This window comes from Anoplopoma fimbria, chromosome 21 (genome assembly GCF_027596085.1).
Source record: "Anoplopoma fimbria isolate UVic2021 breed Golden Eagle Sablefish chromosome 21, Afim_UVic_2022, whole genome shotgun sequence".
Lineage (NCBI taxonomy): Eukaryota > Metazoa > Chordata > Actinopteri > Perciformes > Anoplopomatidae > Anoplopoma > Anoplopoma fimbria.
This window is the reverse complement of record NC_072469.1, coordinates 17,452,650-17,473,787: the sequence shown is the minus strand read 5'-3', so window position 1 is coordinate 17,473,787 and position 21,138 is coordinate 17,452,650. Positions and strand designations below refer to the sequence as shown.

The 21,138-nt window shown below is 41.3% G+C and overlaps 1 protein-coding gene across 1 annotated transcript; it reads right to left on the bottom strand.

Moving 5' to 3' along the window:
- Positions 1-1,379: 1,379 nt before the first annotated feature.
- On the bottom strand, positions 1,380-20,453 carry pdcd6 (programmed cell death 6). The gene is made up of 6 exons (XM_054622642.1): positions 20,173-20,453; positions 15,322-15,383; positions 6,218-6,262; positions 3,542-3,700; positions 2,971-3,080; positions 1,380-2,296 (listed from the first exon to the last, which is right to left on the bottom strand). Exons 1-6 carry the CDS (start codon positions 20,253-20,255, stop codon positions 2,198-2,200), a joined length of 558 nt encoding a protein of 185 aa, XP_054478617.1. The 5' UTR covers positions 20,256-20,453; the 3' UTR covers positions 1,380-2,197.
- Between the last annotated feature and the right edge of the window lie 685 nt (positions 20,454-21,138).

The following is a 21,138-nucleotide window of genomic DNA, read 5'->3' as shown; positions in this document are numbered from 1 at the left end:
CATCCCAGGGAATCCAGCAGTCGACCGCAGACCAGAGGCAACTGCATCCAAGAGACAACACCATGGAAAACAAAGCTACTGAGCTCAAACATGCTATTCTAGTGAGAGAAGGGACTGCTAAACAAAAACCAGTGAGGTGAGGCAAGGCAGGATGGGGGAAAAACACCAATTTGTCTCAGGCAGCCCTTTCTACTGTGCTTCACCTCAAACAAATTATCACACAGTTCAGTGTGTGCACTGAGGGGAACCGCGTTTTAACTACCTGTGTGTGTAGGGTTGTTTTGCATTATATTTCATGGTTACACTTAACTCTGAGTCTGAGCAACAACACGCAGTGAGCCAGCAGGTCAACGCAGCTTAAACATTAGCGTCACATTGAGTTGTATTTCATTTTTATGTATTTAAAACATGTTTTTTTTTAATCAACTAAGTGTTTTGATAATTGAGTAAAGTCATTTGTTAAGCATAAATAACTGGTTTCAACTTGGGTCAAAACATGGGTAAGTGGTTGGTAGAGCGCTTGTCCCGTAACCACAAGGTTTTCAGACTTTTTGTATATTCATTAGACTAAATGAATCAATTACAGTAATCTTAAAATGAAAATTATAGAAGCAACCTTAATCAACAATTGTCCTTTTTCATAGCACATGTTTAATATTGAAGGAGAGCTACAGGTGGACAAAAGAACATAAATAATGCCTGCATGACGTTCACTTTATCCTTCAACATGTATGTTGTGAAAAAGGTTCATCTATCACATGATGAATGAAACTGAATTGTTAAAAGCGTTTAGTTTGAGAGCGGACAGGAAAGTTAACTTGTCATATTTTTTTATTATAAAACTGTGCTCACTTGTGTGTTACCTCTGAACCATGATGTCTTGCTTTGATAACCCACAATCCTAACATATATTTGTGTGTGTGTGTGTGATGTCTGTTGTGACATTATGGAAGCCTCTGCTGCCTCCCATAGTCAGTATTAAGTTACTACATGTTTCCACACTTTATTGAGTTTCCAAATGTTTTACTGATAGGTGACTTAGCCCCATAACATTGGTCAAAGTCCGGTTGTTTTAGCGCCATTATACTAACTCGTTTACAACTTAAACTATATATAAATTAAGTTCCAAGTATATTTTATTAATGACATTAAAATGACAAACTTTATGCAGCTTGATAGCTACGTTTTATGCAGGTGCAACACCTTTATGCGCCCCAACAGAAACAAGAGCAGTGCACTCAACGTTCTGGGTCCGGTGTTGGTGCATTGCGGTGGTAAAAACTACCAACGTACAGCAGATGGCGACATTGAGCCACTTTGCAGGTCTACCGTTTCATCTGCAATGCAACGTAGCTCATTGCTCCTATAAATGATGAAAGCAAACTCCACATCAGATTTTCTTTATTTTTTTTATAATAAAAGATTTCTCTTTTGTGATTTTTTTTTTATACACATCTTAAGGCATCATGCACAAAAAATAAGCCATACTAAAGGCATTATGCTTACCCTCTACCGAAAATTTGATGTTCTAAACATTTTATTTTGCAGTTAAAAATAAGTTTGTACAAATATGGCATGTAAGCTGGCATGTCAGTGAATCCCAAAGCAGAACATCACCTGCTTTCACCGTTTTTGTAAACATGGCTTTGAGCAAAATAGGGCTGAGGAAAAGACAAGAGAAAGGGAAAGCATGCGTCAACGTGGGGCTAAATTACCCTGACCAGCATGCAATGCATCTTAAATCATATTTACAATGCATCATTCTTACTCCCAACAGAGTTCTTTTTTTTTTTAATTGTATCAATTAAAGTTAAGACGTTAAAAAGTTTGTTGACAATAACAGACAGACTGACAGACAGAAAGACAGATTGTGTCCAGAATGTTTCCCACCCCCAGCACAGACGTAGTTCAGATTGGTCATCAAACAAAACACTACAAGTTTTTTTTAAATACCTGAAGCATTGTAGTTGTACCTCCAGACAAATACTGTCATCTGGAGGGTATTACAACTCAAAAACTAAAGGTTCCTTCAAGTTATTTGTGTCTATTTTATAAATTTGTGTGAAACAGCCCAACTGGGGCTAAAAATGAGGTTTAAAAAAATCTTGTAGTGTCTACCATGGCAGACATCTGGGAGGTGCCGGTAGCTTTGGCACAGTTGTGTCCAGTTGTGCTCTTTTGTGATGATCTGTGTGCGTTATACTATATTAAAGACCATGGATAGATACTGTTCATATGAAACCTGGATCCAACCATCCTGGTCCGTGTCGTACCGTCTGAACACGTCAGTCAACCTCTGCAAAAGGAGGGAAAAATAGTGAATTGAACTTCCCATTCACTGCTCAAAGTCTCATTGCTCCAAAGTCTCCAATGCAAAATGGATAAACATCTATTCATACAAATTAGGCGTCGTCTTGAAACATCATTGTTTCAAAAGATCATCAGAACATTATCATCATCACATTTCATGCAATTACTACCACAGTTAACAGATATTTAACACAGGGTCACTGAATAGTAGGTGCTTGACTTCTTTACCCAATACTTCTGAGATGCATATATATCAACACAAGATGATATATTCAAATATAGGTCTTAAAAGCTGCTGTTATACTTCTATCCTGGAGTACCTGAAAAGCTGCTTCTGTATTAGTGAAAGGTTAGAGTTACGCTTGGCAGCTTCTATTACAATTGTACGTGTGTGAAATCACTGAAACGGAACATAGAGGCTCAAGTGGAACTTCAAAAAGGGGATTATTAATCTAAAAGGGAGGACTGTAATGCGTTTCTTAAATATGCATAATTAAAACTCCCCTTTGAATCTTATGAATACAAAAGTAGGCTCGTTGTAAAGCAAGTAGTAAACAAAAAGGACTTCCTACACTCATGCACGTGCGTACGTGTGGGGTTGGAAAACTGGATAAATCGTGTTATATACCGTTTATTTCTGATCTAGTGTGAATCTGTTACCTGTAGTACAATGCAGCACTGAATGAAGTCATCGAAGGCGACCTGTCCCTTCCTCTGGCGGTCGAACTTCTCTATCAGCGTGTTGTAGAACTGATCTGATAGACGATAGCCTGAACACACCAGCAAACAAGACATTAGCAATGTACTGGACGGATTTGAATTTATCAGTTAGTCCCCGTAAAGACTGGAACAGAATCCCGAATGGAAATCATGCATAACCAAACAGACTGAACAGTTTTTGTTTTTTTATTGTATTTGCCTAGTTACATTTCTATGAAATCATGTCAGCTTTGTCTGAGACATACATTTTCCCCCTTTCGTTCATTCTGCATTGTAAACGGCAGGCTAGAACTGCATGTCTGTGACGTAAAGCCTATTAAGAATTTGCATGAGCAAAACTAGAAAACTATTCCTTTAATAAACAATTCCCAAAGGCATGCTGATCGATCCAAACACACACAGACTTACTGAAAAGACACCATTTGACCTTTTGACTCGGAGAAAGGACTTTCCTAGAAAGCACTCCACCATTATCACCGACTGTAATAAACAAGGATACTTTGCAGCATACCGAATCCAGTCAGCGCCTGTTTGAGCTCGTTCTTATCGATGAAGCCAGAGTTGTCACGGTCGTAGTTCCTGAAGATGTTCTGCCAGTCGGTGATGTACTTCCACACGCCGGCGAACTCGTTGAAGTTCACCCCGCCTTTATTTTCCCTGTCGAACATGGCTGAAGGGAGAAGGGCAAGAGACATTGTTCACTCTGTCTCATACACATACTGTATATGCACACAGCTCCAGATCAGCATGCAGCTGGGACATGACAGCAAAAATGGTACCACATAAAGTTTTAAAGGGCTGTCGGAGAGCAGAGAAGTATAAACTGTGTCTTGACTTAATCCTGGCTCATAAAAAGAGAAAGAAAACTGCTCCATCACCCCCCACCAATAGTAAACTCCTCACCCCCATGCGGTTCAATCCAATTACCTCCCAACAAAGGGAGTGTTATCACAGGATATGCTTCTTGCTGGGGGACTATTAAACAATGGATTTACTGAGTGTGGAACAGTAGGAAGGGGAGGCCATTGGATTATAGGGAATTATGCTGAGAGTCACACAACAAACAGAAAACAAAGTACACGTGAGACCCGGGGAAAGATATTTTTAACTATTTCTGTCTAAAGTGGAAGCAAGAACAAAACATATTTAGCTACAGTGGGGGAAATAATTATTTGATCCCTTGCCAATTTTGTAAGTTTGCCCACTGACAAAGAAATGAACGATCTATAATTGTTATGGTAGGTTTATTTTAACATTGAGAGACAGAATATCAAAAAAAAAATCCAGAAAATCACATTATATAAAAGTTATAAATTGATTTGCATTTGATTGAGTGAAATAAGTATTTGATCCCCTAACAAAACATGACTCAGTACTTGGTGGAGAAACCGTTGTTGGCAAGCACAGAGGTCAGACGCTTCTTGTAGTTGGTCACCAGGTTTGTGCACATCTCAGGAGGGATTTTGGTCCACTCCTCTTTGCAGATCTTCTCCAAATCCTGAAGGTTTCGAGGCTGTCGCTTGGCAACTCTAAGCTTCAGCTCCCTCCACAGATTTTCTATGGGATTAAGGTCCGGAGACTGGCTAGACCACTCCATGACCTTAATGTGCTTCTTCTTGAGCCACTCCTTTGTTGCCTTGGCCGTATGTTTTGGGTCATTGTCGTGCTGGAAGACCCATCCACGACCCATTTTCAGTGTCCTGGCTGAGGGAAGGAGGTTGTCGCCCAAGATTTCACGGTACATGGCCCCGTCCATCCTCCCCTCGATGCGGTGAAGTCGTCCTGTCCCCTTAGCAGAGAAACACCCCCAAAGCATAATGTTTCCACCTCCATGCTTGATGGTGGGGATGGTGTTCTTGGGGTTATAATCAGCATTTCTCTTCCTCCAAACACGGCGAGTTGAGTTGATGCCAAATAGCTCGAATTTGGTCTCATCTGACCACATTACCTTCTCCCAAGCCTTCTCTGAATCATTCAGGTGTTCATTGGCAGACTTCAGACGGGCCTGTACATGTGCCTTCTTGAGCAGGGGGACCTTGCGGGCGCTGCAGGATTTTAATCCATTACGGCGTAGTGTGTTACCAATGGTTTTCTTGGTGACTGTGGTCCCAGCTGTCTTGAGATCATTAACAAGTTCCTCCCGTGTAGTTCTGGGCTGATCCCTCACCTTTCTCATGATCATCGATACCCCACGAGGCCAGATCTTGCGTGGAGCCCCAGACCGAGGGCGATTGATGGTCATTTTGTGTTTCTTCCATTTCCGAATAATCGCACCAACAGTTGTCTCCTTCTCACCAAGCTGCTTTCCGATGGTCTTGTAGCCCATTCCAGCCTTGTGCAGGTCTACAGTCTTTTCCCTGACGTCCTTAGACAGCTCTTTGGTCTTGCCCATGGTGGAGAAGTTGGAATCTGATTGATTGATTCTGTGGACAGGTGTCTTTTATACAGGTAATGAATTGAGACAGATGTCTTTCATACAGGTAACGAGTTGAGATTCAGAGTACTTTCTTAAAGTGAGAGGACTAATCTAACCGGTCTGTGGGAGCCAGAATTCTTGCTGGTTGGTAGGGGCTCAAATACTTATTTCACTCAATCAAATGCAAATCAATTTATAACTTTTATATAATGTGATTTTCTGGATTATTTCTTTTATATTCTGTCTCTCACTGTTAAAATAAACCTACCATAACAATTATAGATCGTTCATTTCTTTGTCAGTGGGCAAACTTACAAAATCGGCAAGGGATCAAATAATTATTTCCCCCACTGTATATTTGTGTTGAGGTACAGTCTTATATACAATGGTACTATTGAAAAGATGCCAAACTAGTCCTCAACTGCACTGCAGAGTTTAACGTTTTTAACCTCAGCTGTATATTACAACTGTTTCAAGAGTGCAGATCAATATTTGGAGTCTGAGGCAATCGGTAGCTTTCTTTTGAGACCAACTTTCCCATTTCCTGCTGATGCTTCCCCCTCCTTCTGTTATTGATGGCTGCAGGTTTCCACTATAGCAGCAGTTACTGAAGCCAAAGAGGATTTTGTGTTCGCACTCAGATTGCTCAAACCGTAATTAATCTAATCTGGTTGTCATGGAGAGGAGGAGGCAAATAAACAACTCAGCATAGTCTGAGGACAACAAGGGTTTGTGTTTAGGTTAGGCGTGTCGCTGTCAGCTGCTACTTACATATGACGGAGCGCACCGTCACCGGGTTGAAGGGAGTCCATGTGCCTGTGAGACGGAAGAATACCAGTTAAAAACATTCCAGTCCAGTGAGACCAGTGGGGTATTATAGTTTATAATGTTTAAATCATTTATTTAAATTAAAGTTTTCTAGCATTTTAAGACACAGAACATAATGTGATAAAACACCAGATAATGCATCAGTTATGAGGGAATGAAAGCTCATATACAGTCTTATAGTCAGTGCATCTGTCCTGTTAAAGTTGATCGGGTGAAGCAGATGATTATGACAACAAATGTTTTTACTTTTTCTTTATTTCTCATGCAGATTGCCATCTGATTGACACGTTTATCAACTGCATAAATATAAAGTCCCGAAACAGATAGCTTCTCTATTTACAGAATTGTATTTATTTTATTGACAGCTGCTTTCCTCGTGCAAATTTGTTCTCAGTCTTCCATCACAAGAGGCCATGACTGTTTTTACGTTGTTTGAGTAGATTACACAAGGTAGCATGAGGAACACCAAGTTATGCTGCTGCAGCTCGTTTTTGGCAGTTTGTCATAAACTTTCAGGAAATTACGTTTTCACATCGAGAGAAAATGAAGGGAGTCAGGTAACTCATCATGGCAGTAAAGTTGCTGTGGTTGCCAAATTCTTAAATGTGTCATTATCTCAATGGGCTCAATTATGACAGGAAAGGAGACATTTGATCGTGATCAGGAAAGATCGATCCTTTGGTCTTAGCCAGTGCAAAATTGCCTAAATATGATGAGGAATGAGGATGAGGAAAATATGATCTGTCGTCTTTCTACAGTCTGCTTCCTCTTCACTTCCTCCTGTTGTTTTGGTTGATATTTTTTCACTGAAACGCGTAGGCAGATGACGGACAGGGTTCATGTTAACTTCCGTAACGAGCCGATCACACTGCTAATGCAGGAGAGGAGGAATAAAGTTCACCAAAGGTAAAATCACATTCAGGAGGGAGAGGGTGACATGTGAATCTAATGAGCAAGTTCATATGATATTTTTCAAACGAGGAAATAAAATGTTAGTTGAAGTCGTTAAGTGTCTCTAAAGCAGTTGAGTTTTGTGACATTTTATGGCTTCCCCCCCCCCGTCAAACACACAAAATGGTTATTTTTCATCTATAAGACAAACTCTTCAATCTTACGTGAATATACCGGCCATTTATATGTCCAGAAAAAGACTGACTGGGCTTTAGGTCAGCAGGGTGTTTGTACTTTATGGCCCTCTTCACACTCTTAACTGTCAAGATGCTGAGATTTATCAGAGCATCTAAATCCTTGCTGACTCAACATCTCACTTTATTATGGAGAAGCCGGGCAGTTTGAGGACCAGAAATAAAGAGAAGGGTGGGTGGGAGGATGCAGGGAAGAGACGAGATGAGAGAACAAGTAAAAACACAAAAGGAGAAGAAAATGCAATAAGAGGAGAGATGAGCAGATGAGCCAAAGCAATAAAGGAGACAAGGGGAGAGGAGATGGAGCACAAAAACATTTATGGTTTAGTTTCTGTTGCAGTAACCTGAACTCTCTAGTCTACTTCTGCTGACTCCAACAGCAGACCCTGAAACAGCATCTGCAAAATTTCACTTTGAAGCCTTTTCTCACTGAAACTTTGCTTCTAAATGCTTGGTTTTTTTTATTTCCCTCCACAGCTAATCTATGCCAGCAGTAAGCAGGTTTGCAGTTTGAGCCTTAAGAGCTTAGATAAAACTCTTTAAAAGTAAGCTCCTTATTTAAATAAAAAGGTGGTAAGCAAAATAAAATATAAAAATTGTTTTGATTTATTTTCACTGAGATTTTACCATATAAAAAGTCCATTAAAAAGGGTCTGAAAATTAATAATAAAGTGGCAGAAATGGCTTCAGGTCTTCAACACCTCAAGATTTTTGGATGCCGATAAAGATACAGATTTTACTCCAGAGTTTAAAGGAGACATTCGACATTTCCTTCCACTTTGGTTTGCTTTATTGATGGGGGAGGCTGTCTAGGACTGTGGGTAAAACTGTTCTGGGACCAGGCCCAAGGCTCATACTGGACCAGAATCTATATTCTCAAACTAGCTATTGGAGTGGTGATCTTAAAACAACTAACATACAGTATCATAAGCGCATTGATGAGGTACCGAGTTGTTTTTTTAATAAAACAAAAACTCTACAGTATCTAAGGAATGTGTTTCACTAACAAAGGAGTTCTCTCACCAGGATGCAGATTGTTTTGGCATAACTGAGCTAATGAATAGTACAACAATCCAAACGTTTGGTCTGCTCTCTCCACAGTTCTAAATGGCAAAAAAAAACAAGGCTCTTTCTTATGCAATTATTTAGCCAAACTACTTGTGCTGCTCTAGGACTAGCAGTCAATTTCATCACTTTGACCTTTTGTTATTATTATTATTATTTATTTGATGAATTGCCATTACATTTAGACATTCGTGTTTCTCAGAGGATTAATACTGACTTTGGTGATCCTCTGATGTTTACTCTATTTCCATCATGAGGAAGGAACTTTTGTTTTTATTACCATATAACTGTAAAAACTAACGACATTCTCTCGACTGTTTTCGGCCTTTGTTAGGCAAAAATATGCGATCGGAGTATCTTTATGGCAAAACTACATGATCGGAGTATCTCTAAAGTTATTATTGTTCTTTCTTTTTTACTGCTAATCCAATCAGTCACTCCTAAACCGAAACAGGGGTTTTGTGATCCACTGCAACCCCAACACTGATGCAGACATTTCTGCAATAAGCTAATATCAGCTTTTATATACAGGCCTGGCTGCATTATCAGTGTAGCTCTACTCTGCTGATATCTGACCATGGCCAAAATGTTAAAATTTCAAAGATGGCCAGCCTATCGGACAGAAAAGGACAAAGAGAGACATCAGAAATCCTTTTGTAACATCTGAGTAAATGTTGCTCCAGAATTAGAGCCATCAGAGAAATGACCAAAGGCAGAGAGAAGAAGAACAAGCTTTGACCTTTCCAGCCACACTGATCCTTCAGCACACACACGCACACGCACACGCACACGCACACACACTTTTCACACCAGCAGCTAGCTGTGAGGTCACCAATGTTTGCCAGACAGACCGCGACTGCCCAGTGTGAGGTGGCCATATTGGTTGAAATGTTCGTGTGGGTCTGTGTGTGCGCCTGATGGCGAACAGCGACAATAAACCCTCTGTCCAGTCCACACACTGGGCTCTCTCACTGGTGAGCCCAACGGTTGGTGGCGAGATGGAGACAGAGAAGCGGGGAGGAGGGGGGGAGGGAGGGAATATAGGAGGCGAGGAGAGGCAGGCTGGTGGAAAAACAGGGTGAACCGACCGCAGTGTATGCACACGCACACACACACACACACACACACACACACACACACACACACACACACACACACACACACACACACACAACACACACACACACACACACACTTGACAAGCACACTTTAACTTTTAACACACAGACCCCACATTTTCAGCTCTACATCTTTAAGTAGTTTCACAAATTTGAACCAACACACACACAGGCTAAATTCTGTTTTTCGAAGGTAATGGTTTGACTTTGAGATGGAAATGGAAAATAATCACACTTTGCATTAAACATTTAGGCAATATGAAAACGGGGTTGAGGTCATTCTTAAAATCAGCCTTATCATCATCATCACCATCTTGTGTTTCTAGTGCTGAAATTTCTATTTCTTACCGTTCAAATGTTAGTTTTTGGCTATTTTATCAGAGATAAAAAATATAGTACAATTCAGTCACAAATTATTTATAACATCTGAAATAGTTTTGGCCCCAAAACAAGAAGTATTTAATGATTCAAACTTCCATTCAGTCGATTTCCCCACAGTGTTGCATAAAACCATGAAACACCATTAAAAAACGTGGAGTAGTCATCCAAGCTACTTGACTGTGCCCAATCTTTAGTGGCACGCTTCTGCAAATTTCTGAACGGGAGTGTATATACAATATTAAAAACCACCAGGACTGGGCCAAATCATTGCTCATGTGGCATAACCCATTAGATATAGTCATTAGTCAATGGGTCAGTCAGCAAGTTTTGTCTTTGTTTTTTTTGTTATTTTATGCTTTATGCCAGACAATAGTCATGCTGTGAGAAACACAGTCCATCAGGCCGGGCTCAAGGAATCTAGTGACTCATAAACAGCATTAGAAAAAAAATTACAGGATTTTCAAATAAAAAAAAAAAAACACTGGCTAACAGAAATAAAGGCTCAATGCTATCATTTAACTTAACCGCAGTGTAACAGAGTTTTACAAAATGCTACAAATGTAGAAGAGTAAAAGGTAAGAGTCATTGAACAAGCTCCCTGAGTCCTGCCATTCAGCCGACTCTGCAATCTGCGCAGCAAGCCCCATGCTCCCCCAATCGAATCAGCAATTTTAGTGGCTATTACTTCTCCTACACACTTAAATAAATAACTCAAGGAGGAGTATAAATCTGTGTGCGCGGGGGAGCATGACGGCAAGTTGGTATGATGTCTGCTCACTGCTGAGCGAAGGGAGGCCAAAATATTCTATATTTTTAGCAAATGGGCACAGAGACAACACACAACACAGAAACGCGCACACACACACACTTGAGAGGCACACAGCCAATCGGTGTCTCATCGGGGAGGATAGTGTCACACCCAGGACTGATGGAGGGATGGAGAGAGGGAAAAGAGAGGGGGGGAGGGTGGATGGAGAGAAAGAGTTGAAAAAGTGGGACTAAGTAAAGGAGACAAAGAGAGAAGGTTAATGTGAGAGAGGACAAACAGACAGAGGACACAGCAGGCAAGGAGTCGGTGCCATATCCTCCAGAGGAATGTAGGAGATGAAATAAGACAGGAGGGGAGAGGAGAGGAGAGGAGAGGAGAGGAGAGGAGAGAGAGAGGAGAGGAGAGGAGAGGGGAGAGGAGAGATATGTTCCATCAAGTCTCATGTAGTCATGTTATTGTGCTAGTTTCTAAATTAATACAAAAAGAAAGAAGAGTTTGTGACACTAGAAAAAAAGTGAAATCATGTTCAGAGTGAGCATAGAGCCTCAAAGAAGCATCAAAATAGCCTTTAAAAGAGCACCTATGGTTAGAAACAAATGGAAATATCCCAGCCTGTATTAGAGGAACTGTTCAAATGCAGGACGGAAACATGGAAAAGGGAGGCTGACAGATTTAAGTAGTGCAAAAGGACAGGTATTGAAGACAGAGTACTGAAAGGCGAGATAAGAATAGGAGATAAGAGAGAGTACGTGGTTCAGAAACACAAACAGCAGCAGCAAAGCCCCAACCTCCTGGGCCTTGATACTCTCTGCTCCCTTAAGGGAGGGAGGGAAGAGATGAAGGGGGGGGTTGATGGTGTGATGTAAATAACAACAGTATTTGTTGGGTCAGTAGAGCCACGACAGATGGACAGACGGCGGCAGGGTTTGTGGCTTTCGGGAGCAAACTGCAGGACCGGATGCAGCAGTGCAGTGTGTATTCAGCTTCACTGGCTCTGTGTCACATCACAGTGAGCCTAATGAACTGATGGAGACAGGACCGGGAAACCTGCTGTTCACTACACAACACACACGCACACACACACACACACACACACACAGCAAGGTGCACATACATACACACACAACACTGAAAGAACTCACACGTACACGCGAAGTGTGTAAAAACAAAAAGGCAATTTTACTGACCCTTGCAGAGAAAATGAACAGTCACGCATACTTAACATAAACATGTGTGTTCATGCATGTGTGCACAAACATGCATGATGTAATCCACTAGAGAGGAGAGCTATCCGATGGGGTGGTTGGAAATATACACACTCTGATTGTACAGCGTTGTTACAGCGTGAGCGTTAAACTGAACCATCTTGGGCTGAGCACAAACACCGGCTTGCCAAGATTCATTTTGGCGTGCCATCAAGTTACTCAAGGAAATAAGGGTTATTTACCGTCAGAGATGATTGTTTACGGCAGATGAAAAGATCAAAGTTTCCAGAAATGTTCAGTATGTCGTTCTTTGTTTATGCTATATTAGTTGGCGCATTAAAAAATCTGTGCATTTTGCCAACTTCCGTGTATGAACACGGAGTCAGGCAACACCCAAGCATGCTTCACATTCACACACACTCTTTATTTTCATTTTATAAAGGAGAGCAGATATGCCACATTAGCAGGCTGAGATGGACAAAGTAGATTTCAGTTCATTTTTTATCTGATTTATTTTAGCAGAAAAATACACTCTGTGGCAAACAACTGTTAAGGAACTTACAGATTTTGTTCAGCAAAGATTCTTCACAAATGAACACTACTTTAATGTTATTAAGGGTAAATGTAATTGCCAGAAGTAAAAGGCTAATGTTAGGCTATTAATTAACTACATCACGGCCACATGACTTCACATCCACACCACTAAGCTAAAGGCTGACGAGAGTTTGGCGATGTGACGTTCAGTAGTCTCATTGACTGACGCATTTTAAATCGTAGAACAAAAACGTTAAAATCGCTTAAGCTCAGTTAAGCTTGGAAGTCCAAAAAAGCTAACTCATCTCTGGGTTTAAAGGACTCATTCCTGCAGCACTCTATAGTGAACAATCATTAAAAATAATCTTTTTATCCAGCGAGGAGTGTTTTCTGTGCTGTGGATTTGGGGGTTTTTTTCTGATCTGATGTGATGGTTCAAGGACAGAGAATGTTCTATGCTGTAGAGATTGTAAAGCCCTCTGAGGCAAATTTGTGATTTTGGGCTGTACAAATAAATTGAATTGAAATTGAAACACACACACACTCACACTAATCAGTATGCTGAGCGAGAGCCACTGCGCAGCCTGATAACAGCTTCTTTCGCTGCGGCTTCAACACTTCTCCTCTGAAGTGCCCAGAAAAAAAAAAAAAATCAGTTTCTGAAGAGAGTAATCCGTCCAAAAGTCTTTGAAAAGCTGCCTGAGCAGTTCAGCCACACACTTGTCAGGGAACACATTATATTTTAATGAGAAGACAAACATCAACCTGTGCTTCAATTTCTGTTGTGCTCGGAAATATGCGTCTCGTTAATCATTATCGCATTTCAAGCCAGCTGTCTCATTGTGAGGAAGGTCACTATGTTACTCTGCTCGGTCCACGCAAGTGTGAAACTCACTTTACTTGCCAGGATTTGAGCTGAGAAGATGATCAACACTGCTCCCCACACAGTCTTGGAGAATCACAAGTATACATTTTTCTTTCGTTTACAAGGCCCCGGTGAGAAGTCAACCCCATAATCTGTTTGAGTCCTGCTCCTTCTCATCAGTAGCAGCTGTAATTCTCGTGTTATATCCCTGGGTCCTTTTTACATGCCTAGTATTTCCCTTCAGTCTTCAATCTTTCTCAGATGAAATCCCAATCCGCAGCATGGAAAACACTCCTCGCTCGATTACAAGATTTGTTTAGATTGACTGTATTACAGAGAGCTGCAGGAATGAGTCGAAACCCCACTCGTAAATGTTGAACCTTTACGGGTCTTAAAAAGGGCGGTTGCTAACAAAGGGACTGATTAAGAAAACTAGAAGTCATCATGCCAAACAATCGTCCACCTTTAGCTTAGTGGTAGTTACGTAAATTCGTGTGACCGTGGTGTAGTTCCTTTATAGCCAAACGTTAGCTTTTTCGAGGTAACCATGGAGATGCTAACTTCCAAAGTTGGCTTACAAAAATATGTCAACGCTGCAGCACTGTATTCCCCGCCCCCCCCTTGGTTACTGTTGCTACCCTTGTCAAACTTTCAGTTCGCGCACGGTATGTTTTCGGTTAACAATGATAAGGTGGGTAAATTTACTTGAAATTCTTAGTCATTTTTTTAAACAACGGGTCCTTGATTTCAGACACCGGTCAAAAGGTAGAGATCTCACGAGCCAGCCATTCGTGCCATATTTCAAATGATCGTATCGGCTAAAATAAATCAGATCTAAATGAACTGAAATCTACTTTGTCCATCTCCGCCTGGTTACATCGCATATCTTTTTATCGGTGCTTTAAATATGCGTGTGAAAATGAAGAGTGTGAATGTGAAAGGTTTTTGGGTGTTGCCTGATTCCAGGTTCATACACGGAACAAAGAACAACATACTGAACATTTCTGTCACCAGCTTCTTGTTTTTTATCTGGCCTAAACAAACATCTCAGACGGTAAATAACGTTATTTCCTTGAGAAACTTGATGGCACACCAAAATTCCCCTTGGCAGACCGGTGTCTGTGCTCAGCCTAACATAGTTTGTGAGGGAAGAACCTTCACTCTGTGACAAAGCTGTACAATCAGAGTTTGTTTCTGCATTTCTGACCTCTCATACAGAGTAAGAAGGTGGAACCACTGATTCTAGTCCAATACACTTTTTGTAAGTTTTAGCGAACATCTCTTGACGGTCTGCTAGAGGTCTGGTGTTCATTCACAGCTCTAGCTCTGTTAATGGGAAACAAATAAAGCAGCTCCTGTATATAACATATTAAAGGACCTGGATTGGAACCAGGCCGTCCCCACTGATTAGAAACAATTGGAGATCATAAGCTTACATACTTGGACGAGCAAAACGGAGGTTAGATTCATGCTGTTCATTTCTTCAAACATTACGTTTCTGTAATGTTTGGACTGTGACAAGTCCACACCAACGCTTTCAACCAGCAGCCGTTACAGCGTTCAGTGGGCTGTCATCACAGGGACGCTGTGTTTTCTTTGAAGCTGCAATGATAAAAACTTTTCACCTGCTTCCTCTGTTGTCCTGGGACAAAAATAATGCTCCTTTCATTTTCTTTTTTTTCTCTTTTTTTTATTCAGCTCACCTGCCACGCGGGGATGAAAATAAAATCACAATCCATTTTCTGCTTAAGCTTGGCAGTGACTTAAATCAAAGAGTGGCAGAAAGCAGTGGTGTGTAGCGAGGAGATGGGAGGGAGACGGAGGGATCAAAACAATGGAAGATGACAGGGGGAAGAAGAATGAGAGCTTGAAGACAGGAGCGCCAATGGACAGAAATAAGGAGGTACAAGGAGAAAGAAACCAAAAAAAAAGGGAGTGGCAGAACAGACAGACACTGGTGCTTACCATTCGATAAGGCCTGCTGAAGCTCTGAGTCTGATATCACCCCGCTCCGATCCTTGTCAACCCTGGGAGGAGAAAAACACAGATTAGATAGCGCCCGCATTAACCACCTCACACCCCCACCCACTCAGATACACAATAGGAGCGGGTATCAAGGCTCGGCAGATGAAACTTTATCCCCCTGAGCGTGTGTAAGTATTTCAACAGTCCACTGAGAATGAATGGAGATCTGTGATCTGCACACACAAGGCAGCTTGTACGCTTGTAGCTCCCCTGGGACCAGTCAGACAAGAGTGTGTGTGTGTGTGTGTGTGTGTGTGTGTGTGTGTGTGTGTGTGTGTGTGTGTGTGTGTGTGTGTGCGTGCGTGTGTGTGCGTGTGTGTGTGTATTGATCCTGAGACAGCGAAAAGTGAAACTGAATGTTGGCAACGTTGGCAATGTAGAAGTAACTTGAAGTGCTTCCAGCATACAGGTTTAGCTTGCAAGAATGTCACAGTGTAACATGTAAACCAAAAGCAATTACCGTATTTTCCGCACTATAAGGCGCACTTAAAAGCCTTTAATTTTCTCAAAAAACGACAGTGCGCCTTATAATCCGGAGCGCCTTATATATGGATTAATTCTGGTTGTGTTTACTGACCTCGAAGCGGTTTTGTGTGGTACACGGCGCTCTGTCAACATGTTTCAGTACGACTTTGGTAAACTACAAAGCCGCACCGCAGCAGCATCACGGCCACCGTAGTCAGGAGCGTCGCGGAGTAACACATACTGTGCTTCACCATAATATTACAGTGTGTGTGGATAAGGACCCAACATGGCTCCTGTCAAGAGACACGCTTACGACGCGGACTTCAGACTCAAGGCTGTCAGTCACGCAGTAGAACATGGGAATAGAGCAGCTGCGAGAGAATTCAACATTAATGAATCAATGGTAGGAAGTGGAGGAAGTTTGACTGACTGTTTCGCTTAATGCGCCTTATAGTCCGGTGCGCCTTATATATGAAAAAAGATCGAAAATAGACCATTCATTGACAGTGCGCCTTATAATCCAGTGCGCCCTATAGTGCGGAAAATACGGTATATAAAAGAACTTACAGGGCGTGTGGTGACTAAGTGGTTTAGACCGTATAACCACATATAACCATATCTCATAACACATAAAAGGTAAAATGCCTCGAAAAAAAAGTCTCCTCAATATTAAATAATCCAGTAGAATTAATCATGATGTTAAAATAAACATTGATCTCTACACTATCCTTCTGCATGTCAAGGAGCTGGGGTTTATTACTTAGATCATTAGGTACTTAACCAAAGTGACGATCAACAGAAAACGTATCTAGAACATCGATTATCACAACAATGGAAATATTAACTGCAGTCCTCCTAGGGGTTTATGATGTGATAATGATTTTTAATTCTCTGTCAGTATTTAAAGGTAGAACTGAAAAGATATGGAGGTTATGGCAGACATCTAAGAGAGGACACAGGAGGATACGAGTAGGCTGTCAAGTTACTTAGTGACCGGCTATTTCTATGTCCTGGTCCCGTCTTCTCAAAAGGATCATTAAACACCTTATATTAATAAGTGTATTAGATGTTTTTATAACATGTGTTTTTCTTCTAGTAGAGCTTAGAAATACTTTCTGGACATGTCAGTTTTAGAACATACTGGTGGTTTAAAATGAGCAAGCATCCTCAGATAAAAACACACTCATGACAAAGATATCTGAAAGCTGTAACAGCATCTAGTTTCAGTAATTAGATCACAACTAAGCACTTTTCACTTTTGTGCTTACTTTTGTTTTTGATTGTTAAGCCATCTCCCTAAATTACAAGGCAGCTGACAATCTAGCTATAAGGACTCTAGTCTTAAACAGTCAGCCAAGACTCTTCCTCTGAGATACATCAAAACATTAACAGACTGGACTGTGACACACATAACGGGCCTCGCAGTTCTGAAATGTAGCTTAGTCAAACAGCCAGTGACTCAGTTGTTCCTTAGCAACCCTCTTGGCCCAACCTGTTGATACAGAGCACACACAACAGACACAAGCTGAATACCAGCGGAGGAAAAAAAAAAAAAAAGGAGTGAGGGGAGGAGACAGGGAACCCCCCACAGAAAAAAAAAATGGCCCGATCCCAGTTCTGACTCCTTGGGCTGGGTTTCCGCTCCCAGCTGTGACGCTTTATGTGTGGTTTAACCTCCACGTCTGCAGCGTTCATGGCCTTCTACCCGGCTATAAATCTATGTGTACTACTTTACAGTTCCACACCTAAATAAACAAAAACAAACATATGGAGGCCTGCTTGCTCTCCTTGCGAGAAAAATGCTCGCAGCATGTCTCCATAAGGAGAGCTTTGTATCAGTGAAAGGGAGGAGGGGTTGTTGCAGGCAGTGGGGGTACCCAACCTTTACCAAACACTGATAGATTAACTCAAAGAAGTGTGTGTGTACAGAATAACCTCTCCCCTTTCCCCCCCCCATTTTCCTCTTACCAACACACTCGGTCAGCCTCAAGTGAAGCAGACTTTTTTACGTAAAGCGATAGCGTAAAAATGAAAACATCATTAAAGCTCCCTCTTGGCCTGCAGCACAGACAGTTATCCATCTGGCGTGTCCATCTTTACGCTGTCAGAAACAGAACGTGTATGTAAAACAGCAGGATGATACAACATAAAACACCTTGGCTTGGTTATTCTACTCAGATTTTCCCATGTTTCACTGTTTCCTATTTAGCAAACGGGTTTGGAAAATGGCTTGTGGAAGAAAGCTCGCCTCTGCTTTCCACATAAACTATGTCATTGTGGCTCCCAAAACAGGAGGGAAAAAAACTAAAGCTGCATTCAATTTAACAAAACCTTCCAAGAAAATCCTGGTGCAACAGTCAGTTTCCATTACTACTTTTTCTATTTCCAAGTTTTGGGATCATTACTTTCAGTTGTGGATCATGTCATGGGTCTGTTTTAGTGATCACACAAACTTTATACTGTATGTAAAAAGGATTGTCTGTAAATGTCTGTAAAATCTCACTCACTCCTGTGGATTTATTCTATAAATTAACCAAGTTAAGTTCTGATTTATTACCAACGTGTTTGAATATGATTTACAAAATGTTCTGTATTCATCCTGCGGTTGGGGACAGTCAGTGGACGTGTTGTTGTACTTGTATAGCAACATATCTGATGTTGATCTATACTCAAAGGCTGAAGTTGTTCTTAACCCTTGAAGGGCTGGACGGGAACATTTGTGTCACTAGCGTCATTCATTAGAAGGCAGGTATTAATGGAGTGAATGACTTCCACATGAGTCACTTGGTGTCATGTCGTGGAATTGAATGTATTTTCTAAAACAGAGACTTTCCAGCCTACCTTCACCCTTCACTACGCAAAACACATTGAGAACAATTGACTCAATTTCATCTCCTGTCATTACACATTCATGATTAGACGGGATAAAGAGAGTTACATAGTGTGACTTGATCTGAATGAACACACAAAGATAAAGCAACGGTGGGACTTTGTATCATTGATTGTTGATTGTGTGTGTGTGTGTGTGTGTGTGTGTGTGTGTGTGTGTGTGTGTGTGTGTGTGTGTGTGTGTGTGACACAGAGATTGAGAGGCCTGCCGCGTCAACTATGCTCTAATGACTCTGATCACATGACTGAGGGAAATCCAGCACCGCTCTGCCAGATACACACCAGGAGAGAGCAGATGAGGCAGCACAGGGCTCATGTGAGAGATGACCGTGTGGGTTGATGAGAGTCATGTTGTTGTACTTGTATGACGTAAATCACGTGTACACAGTCACGGTGTGTGCTGTTTGTATGAATGTGTAAAGTGTGTCCATCAACCGGATTTCTAGGAGGTTTTGCGCCATCCATTAATAATTCGTTAAGGATGCTCCTAACCTCGCAGTGCGTGCAGCATCTCAATGTTGTGAGAAAGCAAAGCGGCAGAAAAAAAAGGAAAAAAAAGCCTCTGCAGTATTACATAACTCTATAGCATACTATTACCAGGGGCCATACAATATCAAGTATTCCCCCCTCTCTGCCTACTACTATGACCTTCTTAGCTGCTGACACACTTTTGACTCAGGCTATGGAGAACATGATGACTATCAGTGTTTGAAAAACCGCCACTGATACTGTGACATCAGCTCAAGAAGTGATAATACAGTGTAGGGTTGTTATGTTGGACAGAGCTTCCCAATGTATTCATGTCAGCCTCCCATAAATAGACACACTGCGTCATATGGGCTCACAACTGTCAAGAATTTTTTAGGAAACCCCCCATCTTGAGAGGATTTTTTTTTTTTTAACTCTGTGCAAACATGTTGCAGACACTAGCTGGAAGATTACATCCTGAAATATTCTCTTGTAAATCCATCTTTAAATGAGTAATCTTAATTTGAACTGTCTTTTTGCTGGAGGGGGGTGGGGGGGGGGACGACCCAGAACAAAATGGTTCAAGGACTCCTGGAGGTCCCTGGACCCCCAGTTTGTAAACTCTAATTGATGTAGGAGGCAGTTCACAGATTGAACCAGCTGATTGCTTTAGACTTCACTTCTTCAACACAACTAAACGCCGATAATGAAGCTCTGAGACACTGACACACAAGGCTGTGTGACGTGAATAGCTCCAGTGCGGTGGTATTTCCAGGAAGCTCCGCAAACTGTAAGGGTTACCTCAGACCCAACGAGGCACACACCGGACAAGAGCACTGCTTTCAAATGACAAAATAGTGATATTAAAAGATAGAAAAACGGAGTTGTGACTGAAGCCACCCCCAGCCCCGATCTGCTGCTCTCACTGCGGAGCGGAGAGAGAGAGAGACCCGCCTTCCCCACACTCACCTCTGGAAGATAGTCCACAGAAAGCTCTGGTCCGGATTCACGTTGTTCTGCGGCGGAGCTCTGTACGGACTGTGGTACGCCATTTCTTTTTTTTTTTTTTTTTTTTTTTTTTTTTTAAAGGGAATGCTCTGAGAAAAAAAACTGAGCACCTAACACCGTCCAAGGCTGTGTTTCCTCCTGCTGTAGTTTCTCCACTAAGCAGCTTCAGTCAGGCTCCACCACCCCCGACGTCTGCCTGCCTGCCTCCTCTCGCACAGAGGCGTGGCCAATCACTCACCACTTCCCCTCAAGGAGGGTGACGTCACATTTTCCTCTCATTTCCTGGAGTAAAAATAGAAAGTAATGCTTTTTTGGCTAATAAAAAAAAATTCTATTCTTCCAAGCCCAAAGGCAAGATAAGTGCATTTTAGAATAATAAAAATAGTTTTTTTGTTGTTTTTGTTGATTAGATTCAACTTTATTGTCAAGTGCAAGTACTAGTACAACGAAAGGCAGTTTTAGCAGCTAACCAGAAGTGCAAAAGAAGCAGTAAAGGTGCAGTGCAATGTGCTGGATAAATAACAGTATAAATAACAGATAAATAATATATTTTTTAAAAATCTCTGCAATGACTTCCCTCACCTGGAGTGACACAGCAGAATGACACAAATTCCAAGATGTAATCATGTCTCTCATCATGTCTCTCTGTGTTAACTGTTCATCTAGACATTTGTGTCGTCAAAATAATTGTGAGAATTTCCATATCAATATTTTCTTTTCCTGCAAAATATTTAAGACTCATCTTGAACTTGAATGTTGTATTAGTGCATTTTATAAAGCTGATTTGTAGTGGTTAAAGAAGCACAGCATGTTATCATAATACTAATTACAAGTGAAACACAACATTTCAACAAGTATTACTTGGTACAAAAGTATTATCAACACGATGTAGGCCTACTTGAAGTTTCAAAATAAAACGTGTCACTG

Bases quoted from the DNA above. Each gene is read 5' to 3' on its own strand.
- pdcd6 (XM_054622642.1), bottom strand. From the start codon at position 20,255: ATGGCGTACCACAGTCCGTACAGAGCTCCGCCGCAGAACAACGTGAAT. The intron at 6,263-15,321 runs GTAAGCACCAGT...TCCGTCTCACAG, and splicing joins TCAGCAGGCCTTATCGAATG to GCACATGGACTCCCTTCAAC. The intron at 2,297-2,970 runs GTAACAGATTCA...CTCCTTTTGCAG, and splicing joins AGTGCTGCATTGTACTACAG to AGGTTGACTGACGTGTTCAG.